The 23090-nt window shown below is 52.2% G+C and overlaps 1 protein-coding gene across 1 annotated transcript in view; it reads right to left on the bottom strand.

The window, feature by feature from the left end:
- tmprss6 (transmembrane serine protease 6) overlaps positions 1-15212 on the bottom strand; it is a 54462-nt gene extending 39250 nt beyond the window's left edge. The window contains exons 1-2 of the mRNA XM_080217506.1: positions 15039-15212; positions 2007-2121 (exon numbers count right to left, since the gene is read on the bottom strand). Of these exons, the coding sequence (XP_080073632.1) occupies positions 2007-2121; positions 15039-15122 (199 nt within the window). The 5' untranslated portion in view covers positions 15123-15212. The remainder of the gene's footprint in view (positions 1-2006; positions 2122-15038) is intronic.
- Positions 15213-23090: the final 7878 nt, after the last annotated feature.

Below are 23090 nucleotides of genomic sequence, written 5' to 3'. Positions count from 1 at the left end.
GTACCCGAACAGGCGCCGGGGTGTGGTGACTGGGGGAGTTTCACAATAATTTCATTGCAGTGTTAATGTAAGTCTTACTTCTGATGTATAAATAGACAAACTCCAGGGTCAGTGCAGGAGGGTTGGCAACCCCATGTCTCACTTGGGGCCTCCCTCCCTCCCCCCCAACACCCCGGGCCTTCTGTTTGATGGACAACAAATGAGCAGATGTGGTGGCATCACGACAAGCTGCTTTGTTATTTGCCAGCCCAGGAGACTGCAACGTCTACCTTTGGTTGTTGGTTGCCAGGGCGATGCACGTCCGAATGGGCCTTCCTCATTTACCTCAGGCGAGAGCGAGTTGTTCTCCGCGACTCACACCTGCGGCCTACACCCCCAGGGGGACAAATGCGGCTGCTTATTCTGCTCAAGTGGCCTCATAAACAAAAGGAAAGCGTCGAAAACAAATAACATGCCCGTGAGCGTCTCCGACGTTTGGGGCAAGCTCGTGTGAAAATATTTATCGACTGAACTATAACTTGCGTAGTGACTCGTTGCTGGGGAACCATGCCACGATCTGCAGGCTTGCCACCTTTGGCCATTTTTGTGGGCAGCAGGGTGCCATCTCCTGCCTCTGGGGTGCCCACCGCTCTTATCCCTCTCTCACCCTGGGCAGCAACAGGTCCATCGCCTGCCTGGACCAGAGGGGGTTGGCCTATGAGGAGAGACTGAGTAGACTGGAGCTATACTCATTGGAATTCAGAAGAAACATATTAGATTATGAAGGGAATAGATAAAGTATTATTTATTTATTAGTCACAAGTAAGGCTTACATTAACACTGCAGTGAAGTTTAAAGAACAAAGAACAGCACAGGAAACAGGCCCTTCGGCCCTCCAAGCCTGCGCTGCTCATTGGTCCAACTAGACCATTCGTTTGTATCCCTCCATTCCCCGTCTGCTCATGTGACTATCCAGGTAAGTCTTAAATGATCCCAGCGTGTCCGCCTCCACCACCCTGCTTGGCAGTGCATTCCAGGCCCCCACCACCCTCTGTGTAAAATACGTCCCTCTGATATCTGAGTTAAACCTCGCCCCCCTCACCTCGAGCCTGTGACCCCTTGTGATCGTCACCTCCAACCTGGGAAAAAGCTTCCCTATCTATGCCCTTCATAATTTTATACACCTCTATTAGGTCTCCCCTCATTCTCTGTCTTTCCAGGGAGAACAACCCCAGTTGACCCAATCTTTACTGTGAAATTCCCCTAGTCGCCACATTCCAGCGCCTGTTCGGGTCAATGCGCCTTGCATTAACACTGCAATGAAGTTTACTGTGAAATTCCCCTAGTCGCCACAGTTCGGCGCCTATTCAGCTCCCAGTGTGTGTACTCCCAGTGTGTGTACTCCCAGTGTGTATATTCCCATTGTGTGCATGTCCCAGCGCGTGTACTCCCAGTGTGTGTACTCCCAGTGTACACTGGGATGTGCCATTACCCCCGGGGAGGGGGAGGGACGGAGTTGACAGAGGGAACACAAGTGGGTCAAATTGTGCAAAAATTGTGAATATTTCATGTTGGTTACCACCTTCCACTGAAACAGTAGAGGTATACTCACACTGGGAGCACTCACACTGGGAGCACTCACACTGGGAGCACACACACTGGGTATACTCACACTGGGAGCACACACACTGGGTATACTCACACTGGGAGCACACACAGTGGGTATACGCACACTGGGTATACTCACACTGGGAGCACACACACTGGGTATACGCACACTGGGTATACTCACACTGGGAGCACACACACTGGGTATACGCACACTGGGTATACTCACACTGGGAGCACACACAGTGGGTATACGCACACTGGGTATACTCACACTGGGAGCACACACACTGGCTATGCTCACACTGGTATACTCACACTGGGACATACACTGGCAGTAGGGATTTGACCTCATGTTAGTATTGACGCTGTTGATTGGCAATGGGATTGTGGACAGACACAGACAGGCAGATACTTACTCAGGAAATACCAGAGAGCAACTCCAATGATGGCGAGAAGAATAGCGGCCAGTGCAATGGAAACAATAGTCATTGTCCGCTTCCTATTCGTCGGAGTTTTGAAGGGCAGAGCCACCTGGAGAAAGAAAGAGAACCGATATCAGCATTACAACCTTTACGCGACTTTTTATTTCATTTGTGGGACGTGGGCATTGCTGGCTGGGCCAGCATTTATTGCCCATCCCTAGTTGTCTGAGGGCAGTTGAGAGTCACCCACATTGCTGTGGCTCTGGAGTCCCATGTAGGCCAGACCGGGTAAGGATGGCAGATTTCCTTCCCTAAAGGGCATTAGTGAACCGGATGGGTTTTTCCGACAATGGTTTCATGGTCATCAGTAGATTCTTAATTCCAGATATTTTTATTGAATTCAAATTCCACCAGCTGCCATGGCGGGATTCGAACCCAGGCCCACTGACGTGAGCTGAGATTTTGGATTAATGGTCTGGTGATAATACCACTAGGCCAGCGCCTCCCCACTGTATCTCTGATTTAGTTGCCAAGCATCCAGGAAGTCTCCAGTACCTGATGTTTAAACTCTAGGACACGCCTATGAGGAACACGCAGACAAACGTTCCAGAAAGGAACGTCACAGCGATATTCTGTTTCTACATTTTTCATCACCCTCTCTCCTCGATCTGTTGGAACATTTTGGATTCAGGGAAAAAGAGCCGAGAGACATCCAATTCCCTAACAGCGCCCTGAGTGTACCTACACCACATGGACTGCAATGGTTCAAGAAAGCGACTCACCACCACCTTCTCAAGGGGCAACTAGAGATGGGCAATAAATGCTGGCCAGCCAGCGATGCCCGCATCCTGTGGACGGTTAAATGATTAAAAATTTGAGTGGCACAGTGGTTAGCACTGCTGCCTCACAGTGCCAGGGACCCGGGTTCAATTCCCAGCTTGAGTCACTGTCTCTGCAGAGTCCACACATTCTCCCCATGTCTGCTTGGGCATCCACCGGGGATCTGGTTTCCTCCCACAGTGCAAAGGTGGCTGGTTAGAACATAGAACGTAGCACAGTACAGGCCCTTCGGCCCTCGATGTTGTGCCGAGCTATGTCCGAACCCAAGATCAAGCTATCCCACTCCCTATCATTCCCGTGTGCTCCATCATGTGCCTATCCAATAACCGCTTGAAAGTTCCTACAGTGTCCGACTCCACTATCACAGCAGGCAGTGCATTCCACACCCCAACCACTCTCTGAATAAAGAATCTACCTCGGACATCCCCCCTATATCTCCCACCATGAACCTTATAGTTATGCCCCCTAGGTGGATTGGCCATGCTAAATTAACCCTTAGTGTCAGGAAGATTAGCAGGGTAAATACGTGGGGTTATGGGAATAGGGCCTGGGTGCGATTGTGGTCAGTGCAGACTCGATGGGCCGAATGGCTCTCTTCTGCACTGTTGGAATTCTATGATTCTAAGAAGTTAGGTTACCTGGATTGACAATGCTAAATCACCCCTTAGTGTCAGGGGGGCTAGCTAGGGTAAGTGTATGGGGTAATGGGGATAGAGCCTTGGTGGGATTGTTGTCGGTACAGGCTCGATGGGTCGAATGGCCTCCTTCTGCAGGGATTCTATGATTCTATAATGAAGGGGGTGCTTGATCTTCAAGCACCTTGGAATGTTTGACCATGTGAAGGGCGCCACATCAATGCAAGGTTTTGTTGCTGTTTGCCATTGTCCTGGGAGCTCATGTCCCCGGAACAGCAGCCTGGGCCTCTGGATTACTGATGCCACTGGGAATGCCGTATGGGTGGACCTGTCGGGCGTCCTGTGGGGTGAGAGATGAGGAGAGGAAGCAAAGCACCATGTTGTGGCACCTCCAGGAACACACCCAGCCAGATGTGGAGGCCAGCTGGCAACTAACCAGCTGCCAAATGGCAAGAGGTCACAAGAGGACAATGCAAATTATCCAGCTGGGGGGTGGGGGGGGGGCATAGGGAGTGTTGGGGGGGGTGGGGAGAGGGGGTTGGGGGGCGGATAGGGAGGGGGGGGGGCCCAGTTCAACTACTCGCAACAATGGACTAGTACCCAGTGCCATTAGACAAATACAAGGTGTCACTATGTGGGTGGCACAGTGATTTAGCACTGCTGCCTCACAACGCCAGGGTCCTGGGTTCGATACTCGGCTTGGGTCATTGTGTGTGTGTGTGGAGTTTGCACATTCTCCCCGTGTCTGCGTGGGTTTCCTCCGGGTGCTCCGATTTCCTCCCACAGTCCAAAAGGCGTGCGGGTTAGGTGCTAAGTTCTCCCAAACAGGCGCCAGAGTGTGGGCGCTAGGGGGAATTTTCACAGTAACTTCATTGCAGTGTTAATGTAAGCCGACTTGTATCCCTGGTAAACTTCCCAGGAACATTGGGAGTCCGCAGCACGGCAAGTTGGGACAAAGCTGGTATTGGGTCAGCGGTGGGACATTGGCCACATTCTTCTCTCTATGTCTCTCTCTTTCCTTGTTGCCTGCCTACCCCCATTCTCTATCAGGGATTTGACCTCAACACTCGGGCGACATGGGAATCTCCTGCGGAGAGGCTCCTCATTGACTCTTACCCCCACCCCCAAGGCAAGTTGAGGTTGCCCTGCCCCACGATCTCATGGAACAGCCAATGAACTCTCTGAATAGGCCCTGCTCCTGATTTTCAGTGGGATTCACACTACGCAATCCGCAACGCTCAGAGTGCGGGAGATTAAAAAAAAGCGGGATTTACTCCAGTTTTTACATGAGCTCGGCACTTAGGATGTTTTTGGGAGAATCCCGCCCCTCGATCTTCAGTGTCCTGTCAGTGGTGTTGTGGTAATGTCCAATGGGGAAGTATTGCAGAGGCCCAAGTCTAATGTTCTAACGTCATGGCCTCAAGTCCCAGAAACTGGTCAAACATAAAAGTTAAATGAATGGATGAATCTGGGATTTAAACTGGGGTTAGCAATGATGATAAAGAAATCACCAAAAGAGAAAAGCATCTGGTTCACAAATGCCATTTATCTGGTCTGGCCTACCCCAGACACTCCGAATGTGATTGGATGACCCTCCAGAATGCGTCCACAAACCACTCGGTCATTTCAAATCACGTCCAGAAACTTTACAAAGGAGTAAAACCGCCGGCATTAACCTACACACCAGATGTAATGACACTTAGCGCTGTTGCTCTTGCCAAATCCTCCTGACTAACATCTGGGGGTTTGTGCCAGAGTTGAGCTAAATATGGCCCAGACTCACCAAAACGTACTTTCAGTGCAATGTCCCAGACACATACCCGCTGCACTGGCAGGGCTGAACCCCTCCAAAGGTAGCGTGGCGTGATGGCATACACTTATAGAACCCGACAGTGCAGAAGGAGGCCATTCGGCCCATCGTGTCTGCACCGACCACAATCCTACCCAGGCCCTATCCCCATAACCCCATCCATTTACCCTAGCTAGTTCCCCCTGACACTAAGGGGCAATTTAGCACGGCCAATCCAGATAATCTCTGGAGGAAACCGGGGCACCCTGAGGAAACCCACGCAGACATGGGGAGAACGTGCAAACTCCGCACAGACCTGCGGACGGAATTGAACCTGGGTACCTGGCGCTGTGAGGCAGCAGTGCCAACTGCCATGCCACCATGCCGGTTGAGTTTGTAGATGGGGTGCCAATCAAGCAAGAGGCTGCTTTGCCCTGGATGGTGTCGAGCTTCTTGGGTGTTGTTGGAGCTGCCCCCATCCAGGCAAAGTGGAGAGTATTCCATCACACTCCTGACTTGTGCCTTGTAGATAGTGGACAGGTTTTGGACCCAATAAATTCTCATGGCATCAAGTCAAACTTGGCCATGAAAACCTCTGGTTAACGTCCACCTTCCACCCTCCCTCAGTTGATGAACCAGGACTCCCCCACATTGATCACAACCGGGAAGAAGAACGGAGGGTTGACTGTAACGCCCATCGCCAAGACTGGGTTACGGCCTCAGGTCTGTGCGGAGTTTGCACATTCTCCCCGTGTCTGCGTGGGTTTCCTCCGGGTGCTCCGATTTCCTCCAGAGATTAGCTGGATTGGCCGTGCTAAATTGCCCCTTAGTGTCAGGGGGAGTAGCTAGGGTAAATGGATGGGGTTATGGGGATAGGGCCTGGGTGGGACTGTTGTTGGTGTAGGCTCGATGAGCCAGATGGCCTCCTTCTGTACTGTAGGCATTCTATGGTGTGGCCATCCCGACAGCAGTGTGCCTGCTTGGGGAGAGGGCATGAATAGCCATCCACAGGGCCAGGAGTATTGGGTACAAAAATGGGCTGGAGGAATCTGAAGCATCGCGGAGCAACTAAAGGACTGTTTGCGCTCCTGGGAGTTGGAGCTCAGAGAGGCCGTTAGCTCACTGCAGCCTTGCGCAGCTGAAGAGCTGCCTGCTCTGTGCAGCTGGGGTAAAGAAAAGCCTGTGGAGGAGCGGCGATGAGCTCAGGAGTTGGGGCCGTGCGAGTGATGAGATACTGGGGCGCAGCCTTGTGATGGTGGGATGCAGTCTCAGGAGAAGAGATTGAGCACACTGGGAGAAGAACTGTCGTGGGGAGCAGTCTGAGTTGCTAGAGGTGCTGGGGGAAACCCAAGGTTCAACCTTCAAAGGAGAGGAGTAGAAATCCCTCAGGAGGAAAGCGGAGTTTGAAGGAAATTTTGTGACTCACACTGATCACTGAGGTCTGGGTGAACTGCTGAGAAAATTGGGTGAATCTGTCTTGGTTGTGAATGCGGTGTAATATGCACTAGACTGTGTGTCTGACCACAGTGTTACTGTTAATCCGTGTTTCCCTCATTTTAATTCTGTATGTTAGAATATAATCCATAATATTGCTTGTTTGCTTTCTTCAGGCAAAGTTCATCAACTGGTTTAAAACTGTGGCACCTTGGGGCTTTTTAGCCTCTTTGTAAGTAACTGAGATTTCAGATTTTGTCTGCTTCACAAAAGAAGGTTACTGGTCCTTAACCTTCAGAGAAAATAAATGCAAGTCTTTATAGATTAGTGAGATATCGAAGCACAGAATCAGGTCACCCGACCAACAGAGTACAAATGGTGTTTATCTTCACGTCACCTTTCACATGTAATCTAATCACACAGCCCTGCTTTGCCTGAACTGACCTTAAAAGTGAGCTCTGTTTTGTCATATCTGTCGAACATTTTATCAATGGTTTACTTCAGAGCGGGGGCTGGTCGGGGCTGAAATTCCCCACGTTGATAGATTTGGTGGAAAACCCCACTTTTGATGCACATGTTACATTAAAAAAAGCTATCAATAAAATGGCAGCACGGTGGCACAGTGGTTAGCACTGCAGCCTCACAGTGCCAGGGATCCGGGTTCGATTCTCGGCACCCAGGTCACTGTCTGTGTGGAGTCTGCGCATTCTCCCCGTGTCTGCGTGGGTTTGCTCCAGGTGCTCTGCTTTCCACTGAAAGATGTGCCAGTTCCATGCATTGCCCATGCCAAATTCTCCCTCAGTGTACCCCAACAGGCACTGCATTGTGGCGACTGGGGCATTTTCACAGTAACTTCATTGCAGTGTTAATGTAAGCCTACTTGTGACACTGATAAATAAATAAAGATGGCAGTAACATCCCTCCCAATCCGTCCCACTCTCACCCTCTGCCCCAAACTAACCCTCTGTCCCACTCAAACCCTCTCCCCCACGCTAACCCTCTGTCCCACTCTATCCCTCTGTCCCACTCTAACCCTCTCCCCCACTCTAACCCTCTGTCCCACTCTAACCCTCTCCCCCACGCTAACCCTCGGTCCCACTCAAACCCTCTGTCCCACTCTAACCCTCTGTCCCACTCTAACCCTCTGTCCCACTCTAACCCTCTGTCCCACTCTAACCCTCTGTCTCACTCTAACCCTCTGTCTCACTCTAACCCTCTGTCCCACTCTAATCCTCTGTCCCACTCGAACCCTCTGTCCCACTCTAACCCTCTGTCCCACTCGAACCCTCTGTCCCACTCTAACCCTCTGTCTCACTCTAACCCTCTGTCCCACTCTAACCCTCTGTCCCACTCTAGCCCTCTGTCCCACTCTAACCCTCGGTCCATCTCGAACCCTCTGTCCCACTCTAACCCTCTGTCTCACTCTAACCCTCTGTCCCACTCGAACCCTCTGTCCCACTCTAACCCTCTGTCTCACTCTAACCCTCTGTCCCACGCTAACCCTCTGTCCCACTCGAACCCTCTGTCCCACTCGAACCCTCTGTCCCACTCTAACCCTCTGTCTCACTCTAACCCTCTGTCCCACTCGAACCCTCTGTCCCACTCTAACCCTCTGTCTCACTCTAACCCTCTGTCCCACGCTAACCCTCTGTCTCACTCTAACCCTCTGTCTCACTCTAACCCTCTCCCCAACTCTAACCCTCTGTCCCACTCAAACCCTCTCCCCCACTCTAACCCTCTGTCCCACTCTAACCCTCTGTCCCACTCAAACCCTCTCCCCCACTCTAACCCTCTGTCCCACTCTAACCCTCTGTCCCACTCAAACCCTCTCCCCAACTCTAACCCTCTGCCCCACTCTAACCCTCTGCCCCACTCTAACCCTCTCCCACACTCTAACCCTCTCCCCCAATTTAACCCTCTCCCCCACTCTAACCCTCTGTCCCACTCTAACCCTCTGTCCCACTCTAACCCTCTCCCTGACTCTAACCCTCTCCCCCACTCTAACCCTCTCCCCGACTCTAACTGTCTGTCCCACTCTAACCCTCTGTCCCACTCTAACCCTCTCCCCCACTCTAACCCTCTCCCCCACTCTAACTGTCTGTCCCACTCTAACCCTCTGTCCCACTCTAACCCTCTCCCCCACTCTAACCCTCTCCCCCACTCTAACTGTCTGTCCCACTCTAACCCTCTGTCCCACTCTAACCCTCTCCCCCACTCTAACCCTCTCCCCCACTCTAACCCTCTCCCCCACTCTAACTGTCTGTCCCACTCTAACCCTCTCCCCCACTCTAACCCTCTGTCCCACTCTAACCCTCTCCCCCACTCTAACCCTCTGTCCCACTCTAACCCTCTGTCCCACTCTAACCCTCTCCCCCACTCTAACCCTCTCCCCCACTCTAACCCTCTGTCCCACTCTAACCTTCTCCCCCACTCTAACCCTCTCCCCCACTCTAACCCTCTCCCCCACTCTAACTGTCTGTCCCACTCTAACCCTCTCCCCTACTCTAACCCTCTGTCCCACTCTAACCCTCTGTCCCACTCTAACCCTCTGTCCCACTCTAACCCTCTCCCCCACTCTAACCCTCTTTCCCACTCTAACCCTCTGTCTCACTCTAACCTTCTCTCCCACTCTAACGCTCTCCCCCACTCTAACCCTCTCCCCCACTCTAACCCTCTCCCCCACTCTAACCCTCTGTCCCACTCTAACCCTCTCCCCCAGTCTAACCCTCTGTCCCACTCTAACCCTCTGTCCCACTCTAACCCTCTCCCCCACTCTAACCCTCTCCCCCACTCTAACTGTCTGTCCCACGCTAACCCTCTCCCCCACTCTAACCCTCTGTCCCACTCTAACCCTCTGTCCCACTCTAACCCTCTGTCCCACTCTAACCCTCTCCCCCACTCTAACTGCCTGTCCCACTCTAACCCTCTCCCCTACTCTAACCCTCTGTCCCACTCTAACCCTCTGTCCCACTCTAACCCTCTCCCCCAGTCTAACTGTCTGTCCCACTCTAACCCTCTCCCCTACTCTAACCCTCTGTCCCACTCTAACCCTCTCCCCCACTCTAACCCTCTGTCCCACTCTAACCGTCTCCCCCACTCTAACCCTCTCCCCCACTCTAACCCTCTGTCCCACTCTAACCGTCTCCCCCACTCTAACCCTCTCCCCTACTCTAACCCTCTGTCCCACTCTAACCCTCTGTCCCACTCTAACCCTCTCCCCCACTCTAACCCTCTTTCCCACTCTAACCCTCTGTCTCACTCTAACCTTCTCTCCCACTCTAACGCTCTCCCCCACTCTAACCCTCTCCCCCACTCTAACCCTCTTTCCCACTCTAACCCTCTGTCCCACTCTAACCCTCTCCCCCACTCTAACACTCTCCCCTACTCTAACCCTCTGTCCCACTCTAACCCTCTCCCCCACTCTAACCCTCTGTCCCACTCTAACCGTCTCCCCCACTCTAACCCTCTCCCCCACTCTAACCCTCTCCCCCACTCTAACCCTCTCCCCCACTCTAACCCTCTGTCTCACTCTAATCCTCTGTCCCACTCTAACCCTCTCCCCCACTCTAACCATCTGTCTCACTCTAACCCTCTCCCCCACTCTAACCCTCTCCCCCACTCTAACCCTCTGTCTCACTCTAATCCTCTGCCCCACTCTAACCCTCTGTCTCACTCTAACCCTCTCCCCCACTCTAACCCTTTGTCTCACTCTAACCGTCTGTCCCAGTCGAACCCTCTGTCCCACTCTAACCCTCTCCCCCAATCTAACCCCCTCCCCCACTCTAACCCTCTGTCCCACTCTAACCCTCTCCCCCACTCTAACACTCTCCCCCACTCCATCCCTCTGTCCCAGTCTAACCCTCTCCCCCACTCTAACCCTCTGTCTCACTCTAACCCTCTCTCCCACTCTAACCGTCTGTCCCACTCTAACCCTCTCCCCCACTCTAACCCTCTCCCCCACTCTAACCCTCTGTCTCACTCTAACCCTCTCTCCCACTCTAACCCTCTGTCCCACTCTAACCCTCTCCCCTACTCTAACCCTCTCCCCCACTCTAACCCTCTGTCTCACTCTAACTGTCTGTCCCACTCTAACCCTCTGGCTCACTCTAACCCTCTGTCCCACTCTAACCGTCTGTCCCACTCTAACCCTCTGTCCCACTCTAACCCTCTCCCCCACTCTAACCCTCTCCCCCACTCTAACCCTCTGTCTCACTCTAACCCTCTCCCCCACTCTAACCCTCTGTCTCACTCTAACCCTCTCTCCCACTCTAACCCTCTCTCCCACTCTAACCCTCTCCCCTACTCTAACCCTCTCCCCCACTCTAACCCTCTGTCTCACTCTAACTGTCTGTCCCACTCTAACCCTCTGGCTCACTCTAACCCTCTGTCCCACTCTCACCCTCTGGCTCACTCTAACCCTCTGTCCCACTCTAACCCTCTGTCCCACTCTAACCCTCTGTCCCACTCTAACCCTCTCCCCCACTCTAACCCTCTGTCCCACTCTAACCCTCTGGCTCACTCTAACCCTCTGTCCCACTCTAACCCTCTCCCCCACTCTAACCCTCTGTCCCACTCTAACCCTCTGTCCCACTCTAACCCTCTGTCCCACTCTAACCCTCTCCCCCACTCTAACCCTCTGTCTCACTCTAACCCTCTCCCCGACTCTAACCCTCTCCCCCACTCTAACCCTCTCCAGGCCAATGTAACATAAAAGGTCCAATTCTAATGGGGGTGCAGGAGCAGAGGGGCCTGTGTGCATAAATCACTGAATAGGTGGAGAGCGCAGCTAATGAAGCATAAAGTATCCTGTGCTTTATTATTAAGGATAGAGACAGCAAGGAGCCAATGCTGCATTTGTGTAAGTGATTGCTTTGGCCTCAGTTGGAGTATCACATTCAGCGGTGGGCACCAAACTTTAGGGAGGATGTGAAGGAATTAAAGAGATTGCAGCAAAGATTCACAGGAGTGGTTCCAGGGATGAGAAACTACATTTACAAGGATCAGTTAGAGAGGTTCTGGCTGTTCTCCTTCTGCACTGTCGGGTTTCTATGATTCTATGATTCAATACCTGTTTATTTAAAGTTAAAGTTTATTTATTAGTGTCACATTAACACTCCAATGGAGTTACTGAAATTAAATCCCCCACATTTCGGTGCCTGTTCTGGTACGCCGAGGGAGAATTTAGCATGACCAATCCCCCTAACCTGCACGTCTTTTGGATGAAACCGGAGCACCCGACGGAAACCCATGCAGACATGGGGAGAACATGCAAACTCCACACAGACAGTGACCCCAGCCGGGGATTGAACCCGGGTCCCTGGCGCTGTGAGGCAGCAGCGCTAACCACCGTGCCATTAAATACCAACCCCGAAAGTGCTGGTTATTGAATCCGAAGTTCCTACTCCAAAGATGGGATTTAACTGCGAATAACACCTCGGATGGATCTCCTCCGCTCGGAATGGAATCGGTTCCTACTCGGGTTGAGTGAAAGCTGGAAGGCGTGGCTAATTAATCCCCGAAGCTTTGGGGTGACGGCGGGGATCCAACGATCGAGTTGAGAGCTCCGTGGGGAGCAGCAGGGTTGGGACTGACAGCTGTTGTGTTGGTGCGGTGAGGGACACATCGCGGACCTTCGATCGGGACAGGCAGCGAGTGTTTGGCGGCAGGGACTGGAGAGAGAGAGAGAGAGAGAGAGAGACGGAGGTTCCTGCCCACTCCCTCACCCCGTCCGCTCCCCGGTGACAAAGACCCCTCCCCGTGTGGTCTGTCGGTTCCGAAAGACACCCAGCTCGTCAAGAAAAGGCAAAGAAGGCGAAATACACCAGGGCTTTGTTCCCCGGGGGGGGGCCAGGGAGCGGGGGAGTGGGGAGAAGGGAACATGAGCCCAGTGTTGTGTTTCAGACTGAGAAGTGTTGTGATAAATCAAACCAGAGTGAGTGCAGCCTTGCTTCAGTGGTTTCAAATGGTTTTAGGCGGGGAAGCAGCTAAGGAAAGATTTACATTTATGTAGCACCATCCCTCACCTCAAAGGATTTTACAGTCAATCGAATCCTTTTCATTATTGAGGTATAGCTGCCTTTGAAAAAGGAGAGATTGCAGTGAGGGTGAACTCCCCACAGGCTGTAACGCGAGGATGATTAGATAATCTGTTTTTAGTGCTGTTTGCTCAGGGATAAATATTGTTGCAGAACGTCGCAGAGAACTCCCCTGCTTTTCACTGAGTAGTGTCACGGGGTAGAATCCCTGCAGTGCAGAAGAGGCCATTCAGCCCATCGAGTCTGCCCTGACTCACTGATCTTACCCAGGCTCTCTCCCCCTACCTACCCGAGTAGCCTCCCCCCCCCAACATTTTTCATAGATTTCATAGAATCCTGACAATGCAGAAGGAGTGAGAAGTCTCACAACACAAGGTTAAAGTCCAACAGGTTTATTTGGTAGCAAACGCCACTAGTTGTGGCTTTCGGAGCGTTCCGAAAGCTAGTGGACTTTAACCTGATATTGTGAGACTTCTTACTGTGTTTACCCCAGTCCAACGCCGGCACCTCCACAGAAGGAGGCCATTCGGCCCATCGAGTCTGCACCAATCACAATCCCATCCAGATTCTATTCCCATAACCCCACATATTCACCCTGCTAATCCCCCGGACACTGAGGGGCAATTTAGCGTGGCCAATCCACCTAACCTGCATGTCTTTCGGACTGTGGGCGGAAGCCGGAGCACCCGGAGGAAACCCACGCAGACTCGGGGAGAATGTGCAGACTCTGCACAGACAGTGACCCAAGGCTGGAATTGAACCTGGGTCCCCAGTGCTGTGAGGCAGCAGTGTTAACCACTGTGCCACCCAGAAAACAATACCGCAGACGCTGGAATCTGAAATAACGGCAGAACAGTGCTGGAAAATCTCAGCAGGTCTGACGGCCTTTTCCAACCCCCCCTGCTGGCAGGGTTTTCCTGTCCTGCCAAAGCTGACCCCACCCATAATGCCGTAGTGGTTTCCCCAGCAGTGAGACCAGCAAGTAATGCAAATGGCCCTGACTTGGGCAGGACTGGAAGATCCCATTGGCAGCCATTGGAGAGAGAACAGAGCCAACGTCTTGAGTCTGGCTCTGATGAAGGGGCATCCAGACTTGAAACGTTGGATCTATCTCTCTCCACAACTGCTGTCAGACCTGCTGAGATTTTCCAGCACTTTCCAGTTTTTGCGCCTCATTTTCATATCCATTTGACAGTTTAATCTGAGAGTCAACTGCCAAGGTTTTCCATTCCCTCTGCAATGACAGGTTCCAGTGGCAGAGGTGGTTCCCCATTGGCTGCCAGTGGGGTCTTCCAGTCCCGCTGAAGTCACTTGCTGGCTGCACTGCTGGGGAACCTACCATGGCATTGCGGGGAGGGACGGGGGTTGATGCGGGGGGAGTTACTTTCAGCTGGACAGGAAGATCCCTCCAGCAGGAAGGGTTGGAAAATCCCAACCGGTGCCTCCAACAGTGCAGCACTCCTCCAGCTGACCTGGGGTGGGCAGGTCAGCCCAGTATTTGTGCTCAGGGTGGGAGGGGGGGTTCCCGAGACCATCCTCTTCCTGACACAGGGGCGCGACTGAGCCACCCGTAGACACCTCGCAACTGAACCGCTCAACAACACCCAAAAATTTCACTGGCGGAGCGGTGGCACAGTGGTTAGCATTGCTGTCTCACAGTGCTAAAGATCTGGGTTCAATTCCCCATCTGGGCAGAGTCTGCATATTCTCCCCGTCTCTGCGCGGGTTTCCTCCGGGTGCTCCGGTTTCCTCCCACAGTCCAAAAGATGTGCTGGTTAGGGTGCATTGGCCGTGCTAAATTCTCCCTCAGTGTTACCCAAACAGGTGCCCGAGTGTGGCAAGCTGGGGGATTTTCATTGCCGTGTTAACGTAAGCCGACTTGTGACACTAATAAACAAACTTAAATATGAGATGCGTCAACACCAGAGATTGTCGAAAGTTTGTTTATTAGTTAACAGTAAGGCTTACATTAACAGCGCAATTAAGTTACTGTGAAAATCCCCTAGTCGCCACCTGATCGGGTACACGGAGGGAGAATTCAGCACGGCCAATCCACCCTAATCGGCACATCCTTTGGACTGTGGGAGGAAACCGGAGCAAATCCACGCAGAGACGGGGAGAATGTGCAGACTCCGCACAGGCAAGTGACCCGAGCCGGGATTCGAACCCGGGGGTGGGGGGGAGGACCCGGCGCTGTGAGGCAGCAGCGCTGACCCGCTGTGCCGCTAAGCGGGCGAGCTGGGAGAAATCGACGCAGTACACCTCCCAGGGAAACCGGTCCCCGCGTACTCACAATGTTCGCTTGAGTATTCCATGACACAGTGGTCCTCATGACATCCACAGGCGGATGAAAGTCGGGGGCATTCTGCAGACTCATGGCAGTTCCTCAGAGGGGGAAGAGGGAGGCTTGGATGTTCTCCCGCTGAGCTTCTCCTTGGCATCTGCAGCGTGGTTCCCGTTGACAGATTCCCTCTGTGTTGGGGGTGGGGGGTGGGGCGGGGGAAAGCCGTCAGGACTGATTTTGGGAGTTTAAAACACAGAACAGAATCCCAGTCGCCGGCTGGGGTCAATACTCTCGGGTCAAGTCACCTCGGTGTTCCGGGCTTCCGCCGTCAGGCTCTCGGCGAAGGGAATCTCTTCTTTTCCGCTCCCCCCCCTCCTACTTTTCCGGAGCGACGGAGACTGTCCTTGCCGGTGCTGGTTGGCACACACCTGTGCCCAAATCCAAACTGGGAATAAAGTCGCTCTGGCTGGATTCCGCTGGGTCCTAAAGCCCGACGTGTGGTGTAACATTGAGAAGGGTGGCGGGGTTGGGGGGAGGAGAGGGGGGGTGGATTTCTCCTATACCGCTCGCCACGGCTATCGTAGCGGATGGGGAAGTGTGAGGGGGCAATGCCAGGCAAAGGTCTGGTGACCTCGGTAGGTCTTGGGGGGTGCGCGTGGCCAGAGAATCTTGCCTAGAAGTGACCGTGGGTGGAATCCGCCTTGGAATCCACGTGATTGCCCCTCTCGGATTCGAAACTCTTTTCCCTCTTTGAGCGCAGGAACAATTCTTCCCTTCCCGCCACCTCCCCCCCATCCCCACTCTCCCAACCCCCAACACATTCTTCATTGATGAAAAGCTGAATGGGTTTCCCAATATTATTTTTTATTCATTCGCGGGCCATGGGTGTCGTTGGCTGGGCCAGCATTTATTGCCCATCCCTTGTCGCCCGAGGGCAGTTAAGAGTCAACCCCGTTGCCGTGGCTCTGGAGTCACATGTAGGCCAGACCGGGTAAGGATGGCAGATTTCCTTCACTAAAGGGACACCAGTGAACCAGATGGGGCTTTTTCGACAATCGGCAATGGTTTCATAGAACGTTACAGTGCAGAAGGAGGCCAGTCAGCCCATCAAGTCTGCACCGATTATAATCCCACCCAGATCCTATCCCCATAACCCATACATTTACCCTAGCTAATCCTCCTGACATTAAGGGGCAATTTAGCATGGCCAATCCACCTAATCTACATCTTTGGACACTAAGGGGCAATTTAGCATGGCCAATCCACTTAACCTAACACCTTGGGCCACTAATGGGCAATTTAGCATGGCCAATCCACTTAACCTAATACCTTGGGCCACTAAGGGGCAATTTAGCATGGCCAATCCACCTAATCTACATCTTTGGACACTAAGGGGCAATTTAGCATGGCCAATCCACTTAACCTAATACCTTGGGCCACTAATGGGCAATTTAACATGGCCAATCCACCTAACCTGCACATCCTCGGACTATGGGAGGGAACCAGAGCACCTGAAGGAAACCCATGCAGACACGGGGAGAATGAACAAACTCCACACAGACAGTGACCCAAACCAGGAATCGAACCCGTGTCTCTGGCGCTGTGAGGCAGCAGTGCTAACCACTGTGCCACCGTTCTGGTCATCATAGATTCCTAATTCCAGATATTTTTTATTGAATTCAAATTCCACCATCTGCCGTGGCGGGATTTGAACCCGGGTCCCCAGAACATTAGCTGAGTTTCTGGATTGATAGCCTAATGATAATACCACTAGGCTGTCACCTCCTCCGCAGCCTGTGGAAGGAATTTTCCCATCCCGCCCTCCACGGGAATTGTAGTGGGGCGGGACATGGACCACACAAAGGTCCGTTGACGTTAGGTGGGATTTTCCAGACTTGGAGGCGAGCACGATTGGAAAAGCCTGTCCTGGGAATCGGTTTAGCTCAGTTGGCTGGACGGTTAGTTTGTGATACAAGGCAAGGCCCATGGCGCGGCCTAGATTCTTGTGCCGGCTGAGGTTATTCATGAAGGCCCTGTCTTCTCAACCTTGCCTCTCGCCTGAGGTGTGGTGACCCTCAGGTTAAATCACCACCAGTCAGCTTGTGGTCATCTGGGACTGTGGCAACATCAGTAATCATGAGGCTTCCCTTCATGTTTAACATAGAACTTTTATAGCACAGTGCAGGCCCTTCGGCCCTCGACGTTGTGCTGAGCCTTGTCCGTCCGAAACCAAGATCAAGCTATCCCACTCCCTATCATTCCGGAGTGCTCCATGTGCCTATCCAATAACCGCTTGAAAGCTCCTAAAGTGTCCGACTCCACTATCACAGCAGGCAGTGCATTCCACACCCCAACCACTCTCTGAATAAAGAACCTCCCTCGGACATCCCTCTTAATGTTTGAGGATGAACTGGTGAGGCGGCGATTCAGGCTGACACTCCAGTGTCGAGAGAGTGCTACACCCATCGGTGGTGTGCCCCATTAGGATGTGATATTAAAGCAAGGCGTAAGGTTTCCAACCCTCCAGAATTGGACCGGGATCTCCAGAGATGGATGGCCAGTCTCCAGGACACTGCCGTGTGCGCGACCCTGGAGAAAACCTATTCGGACATTGAAAAATAATTCATTTTCTTTGAACGTTTCTCCTCAAGCAGAAGGGGTGGCACGGTGGTTAGCCTCGCTGCCTCACAGCGCAAGGTTCGATTCCTGCCTTGGGTCACTGTCTGCGTGGAGTTTGCATGTTCTCCCCGTGTCTGCGTGGGTTTCCTTCGGGCGCTCCAGTTTCCTCCCAAAGTCCGAAAGATGTACTGGTTAGGTGCTAAATTCTCCCTCGGTGCACCCAAAGAGTGTGGCGACGAGGGGGATTTTCACAGTAACTTCATTGCAGTGTTAATGTAAGCCTTACTTGTGACACTAGTGAATAAAATTCTAAAAAAAGCCTTAAGAAGTGCTGGCCAGCCCCTGATGTCCATATCCCACCAAAGAAGGAAAAGAACCCAGGTCCTCAGAGTATGACCCTGGGCCTGTGGATTACTAGCCCAGTGGCAATACCACTACACTGCGGTGTCCCTCATCTCCTTGCATTGTAATGACATTGATGCGAGAGGGTGCATTAATATAGCGCCGCGGGATGTCTCGCTGGGTCAAATACAAGTTGTTGTTGTGGAATTTCCAGTTCCGGTCGGACACATTCCTGAAGGCGCCAGCACAGGGGTCAGAGTTTTACTGCCCCGCCTGCTACGGGAATCGGAGTGGGCGAGGGGCACGACAATAGAAAGGTCCGTTGGCCTTGGGTGGGACTTTACGGTTTCGGGGTGAGTGAGGTCGGCAAATCCCGCCCGGGATCTTTATCCACCAATTTCCCACCCCACCATCCCTTAACTCAACACGTTTCTTGAGGAGAGATTAGATCCTCATCACTGATCGAATCATAGAATCCACACATCACAGAAAGAGGCCATTCGGCCCATCGAGTCTGCACTGACCTCAATCCCACCCAGGCCCTACCCCCATATCCCTGCATATTTTACCCACTAATCCCTCCAACCTATCTCGGGACGCTAAGGGCAATTTTTTAGTGCGGTCAATCAACCTAACCCGCACACCTTTGGACTGTGGGAGGAAACCGGAGGAAACCCATGCAGACACGGGGAGAATGTGCAAACTCCACACCGACCCCAGCCAGGGAATCGAACCCAGGTCCCTGGAGCTGCGAAGCAACAGTGCTAATCACTGTGCCACAGTGCCTCCTGGGGGGCCGGGCGCGACTCGCTCCGTGGACAGGGGAGTTTGACTGGGGCGTATACTTGTCACCCCGTAATGCTGGTGTCTGAAGGCGAGCTCAGGGAGGACAGAAACCTCCCACGGAGCAGAAGGGCAAAGACTCGCTTGACCTTGATTTTTGGTACTCACTGGGTGATCCATAACTGTTGAGCAAATTGGTCTTTCTTCCTTCTATCCAACATTGCCAATAATGAAATGGTAAAGGTCCTCAAAGTTTATCTTATAGCTCCTTCTCTTTGGCTATTCCCTCGGAGTTTCTGTCCCAGTATTGTGGGCAGAAGGGCCATCTTTGATACCTGGAGACTCTGGGGCAATCCTGAAGGGTTGACAGCCCCATGTCTTGACCCAACCCCTTGCTGCCCTTACTGACTCTACCTCTGATAGGGTGGGGACATGTTTCACCTGAGTAACCCTTCTCCTGTGTTGCCTCTCACCAGCCGCCCAATCTACAAGAACTAACCTGTCGTCAACCTTTTAGACATTTACAGGTTGAAGCAGGATATCTGTTAGGAGAGGACATCCTGGGGAAATGTGAATGGGACCAGAAGACGGTGACACTTGGAATGATAGATACACTTTCTAAAGAGAATCCTCCAATCTGATAGCAAATGCATCAGTTATGGGTTCATAGAATAGAATGATAAAATCCCTACAGTGCAGAAGGAGGCTGTTCAGCCCACTGGGTCTGACTGACTCTCCAACAGAGCATCTTACCCAAGGCCAACCCCTTTCCCTATGCCTGTAACCCCACTTATTTACCCTGCTAACCCCTCTAACCTGCACGTCTTTGGGCACTAAGGGGCAATTTAGCATGAACAATCCACCTAACCTGCACATCTTTGGACACTAAGGGGCAATTTAGCATGACTAACCCACCTAATCTGCACATCTTTGGACCCTAAGGGGCAATTTAGCATGACTAACCCACCTAATCTGCACATCTTTGGACCCTAAGGGGCAACTTAGCATGGCCAATCCACCTAACCTGCACATCTTTGGACACTAAGGAGGAATTTAGCATGGCCAATCTACCTAACCTGCACATCTTTGGACACTAAGGGGCAATTTAGCATGGCCAATCCACCTAACCTGCACATCTTTGGACACTAAGGGGCAATTTAGCATGGCCAATCCATCTAACCTGCATGTCTTTGGACACTAAGGAGCAATTTTGCATGGCCAATCCACCAAATTTACACATCTTTGGACTGTGAGAAGAAACCAGAGCACCCGGAGGAAACCCATGCAGACACAGGGAGAATTTGCAGACTCGGCACAGAGAGTGAACCTGGATTCCTGGCGCTGTGAGGCAGCAGTGCCAACCACTGTGCCACTGTGCTGCCTATTGTAAAATGTGAGGAGGACGGTGTAGAAACTTCAAAAGGACACAGGAAGTTTAGCAGAGTGGGCAGACAGCTGGCAGATGGAGTTCAGTGCAGGGGGAAGTGTGAGGTGAGGAAGAACTTGGAGAGACAAAACAAAATGAGGAGTAAAGACCTTAAGAGGGTGCAGGAGCTGAGGGAGCTGGGTGTATGTGTGCGTGGACCAATGCAGGTGGCAGGGTAGGTTGAGAGAGCAGTTAATAGAGCATGTAGTATGCTGGGATTTAATAATAGGGGTATAGATTACAAGAGCAAGGAGGTTATGTTGAGCTTGTGCAAGACTCTATTTAGACCTCAGCTGGAATATTGTTTTGGGTGCCACACTATGGAAAGGATGTGAACACGTTGGAGAGAGTGCAGAGGGGGTTTACAGGAATGATTCCAGGGATGAGAAACTTCAGCTCTGAGGATAGATTGGAGAGGTTGGGACTGTTCTCCTCGGAGAGAAGAAGGCTAAGGGAAGATTTCTCCCCGTGTTTGCGCAGGTTTCTTCCGAATGCTCCGGTTTCCTCCCACTGCCCAAAGATGTGCGGGTTAGGTTTGATTAGCCATGGTAAATTGACCCTTAGTGTTCTGGGATGTGTGGGTTCGAGGGATCAGCGGAGTAAATGTGAGGGGTTGTTGTCGCTTTGGGTAACACAGTGGTTAGCACTGCTGCTTCACAGTTCCAGGGTCCTGGGTTCGATTCCCGGCTCGGGTCACTGTCTGTGTGTGGAGTTTGCACATTCTCCTCGTGTCTGTGTGGGTTTCCTCCGGTTTCCTCCCTCGGTCCAAAGATGTGCGGGTTGGGTTGGTTGGAGACGTTAAGAAAATGCCCCTTAGCGCCCAGGGATGAGTCGGTTAGAGGGATTAGTGGGTATAATATGTAGGGATATGGGGGTAGGGCCTGGGTGGGATTGGTGCAGACTCAATGGGCCTCTTTCTGCTCTGTAGGGTTCTATGATTTTGAGTGAGGTGTTCAAAATTGTGCGAGGGCTGGACAGAGCAGAGAGGGAGAGACTTACTGATGGAGAAGGATCGAGAACGAGATTGAAAGTGATTTGCAAAGGAAGCAAAGGTGAAGTGAGAAGAAGCTTTTCCACCCGACGAGTGGTTGGGATCTGGGATGCGTTGTCTGGAAGTGTGATGGAGGCAGGTTCTATTGAGGCATCCAAGAATTGGATGATGATTTGAATGGAATTAATGTGCAGGGGGTACGGGGAATGGGCTCTTTTGGAGAGCCAGTGCAGACAGGATGGACCGAATGGCCTCCATCGGCACCGTAACAATTCTGTGACTCACACCTCACTCAACATGACGTAAAGAAATTGCCTGAAATTTTACCCCATTTCTTTTTGTGTGGGAGTCGGTTGTTTATGAAACAAATTGTTATGATTCCTCCATTACGCTGGATCATCTGTGGAACACCGTCAAGTCATGAAAGTAACTTTTTCCGTTGTTTATACCTTTACGCAATTTTCATTCTTCATTAACTTCAGACAGCTGTCACGTCACCTCGTAGTCCAATGCTCCATTTTGAAACCTGGGTATAACAACTGCTTAAATATAGCAGTGGGACGTCCCTGGTAATGTATAAGGATGTGGTATGATACTGATGTTTTTCTCTTTTCATTCACAGGTTTTAAGTCGGTCCGCCTTGTTGTCCAACGAGGGGCATACACGCGATGGGTCGTACTGGGGCTGCTCTTGGATGTTCGAGAGTAGCCCAGTGCTTCACGTCGTTAGTGTGCGCTTAAACTGGACCATCTGACAGGCAACACGACAGCTCAGTGACTATCACTGTTTGCTGGGCAGATACATGGACTTGGGCCGGTGTCTGTGGGAGTTTGCACATTCTCCCCGTGCTTGCGTGGGTTTTCTCCGGGTGCTCCAGTTTCCTCCCACACCCCAAAGATGTGCTGATTGGTGTAACAAATTGTCCCTAAATTAGTCTCCCCTCAATCTGGTTTCCAATGCGGAGCGCCATAAGCATAGATAAGGGTCATGGGCAGGAGAGGGGACTCACAATGTTGAAATGGCGGCGTGGGATCATTGAGCCGAAGAGCCTGTTTCCCGTGCTGGGTTGTTCTTTGTTCCGCAGATAGTGATCCAAGCTGGGAATCGAACCCAGGTCCCTGGCGCTGTGAGGCAGCAGTGCCAACAAGTGTGCTACCAAGCCGCGCACGTGAGTGGAAGTCTTCTTTTCCCTCCTCGCACTAGAACCTTGGTCAGTTCCTGCAGTGCATCTTGTAGTTGGTACACACGGCTGCCACTGGGCATCGGTGGTGGAGGGAGTGAATGTTTGTAGATGTGATGCCAATCAAGTGAGCTGCTTTGTCCTGGATGGTGTTATTGGAGCTGCCCCCATCCAGGCAAGTGGGGAGTTTTCCATCACACTCCTGACTTGTACCTTGTGGATAGTGGACAGGCTTTGGGGTGTCAGGAGGTGAGTCACTCTCCGCAGTATTCCCAGCATCAATGTGGGAAAATGTCCCAGGGTGCATCACTAGAGTGTTGCAAAGGTCAAAATGGACACCAAAATGAGCAGAGAGGGTGGCGCAGGTGGCGCAGGTGGTTAGCACTGCTGCCTCACGGCGCCAGGGACTTGGGTTCGATTCCCGGCTCGGGTCACTGTCTGTGTGGAGTTTGCACATTCTCCCCGTGTCTGCGTGGGTTTCCTCCGGGTGCTCCAGTTTCCTCTCACAGTCCAAAGATTGGCCGTGTTAAATTGTCCCTTAGTGACAGGGGGATTAGCAGGGTAATTACGGGGGGGCGTTATGGGGATAAGGCCTGGGTGGGATTGTGGCTGGTGGAGACTTGATGGGCTGAATGGCCTCTTCCCGTACGTTAGGGATTCTATGATGAAACATTCTAAAGATGGATTATCCTGTTGGCCACTGTTATAATGGGTTAAGTA

This window comes from Carcharhinus amblyrhynchos, chromosome 35 (assembly GCF_965287045.1).
Source record: "Carcharhinus amblyrhynchos chromosome 35, sCarAmb.v2.hapA, whole genome shotgun sequence".
Taxonomy (NCBI): domain Eukaryota; kingdom Metazoa; phylum Chordata; class Chondrichthyes; order Carcharhiniformes; family Carcharhinidae; genus Carcharhinus; species Carcharhinus amblyrhynchos.
This window is presented reverse-complemented; position numbering and strand designations above follow the sequence as displayed.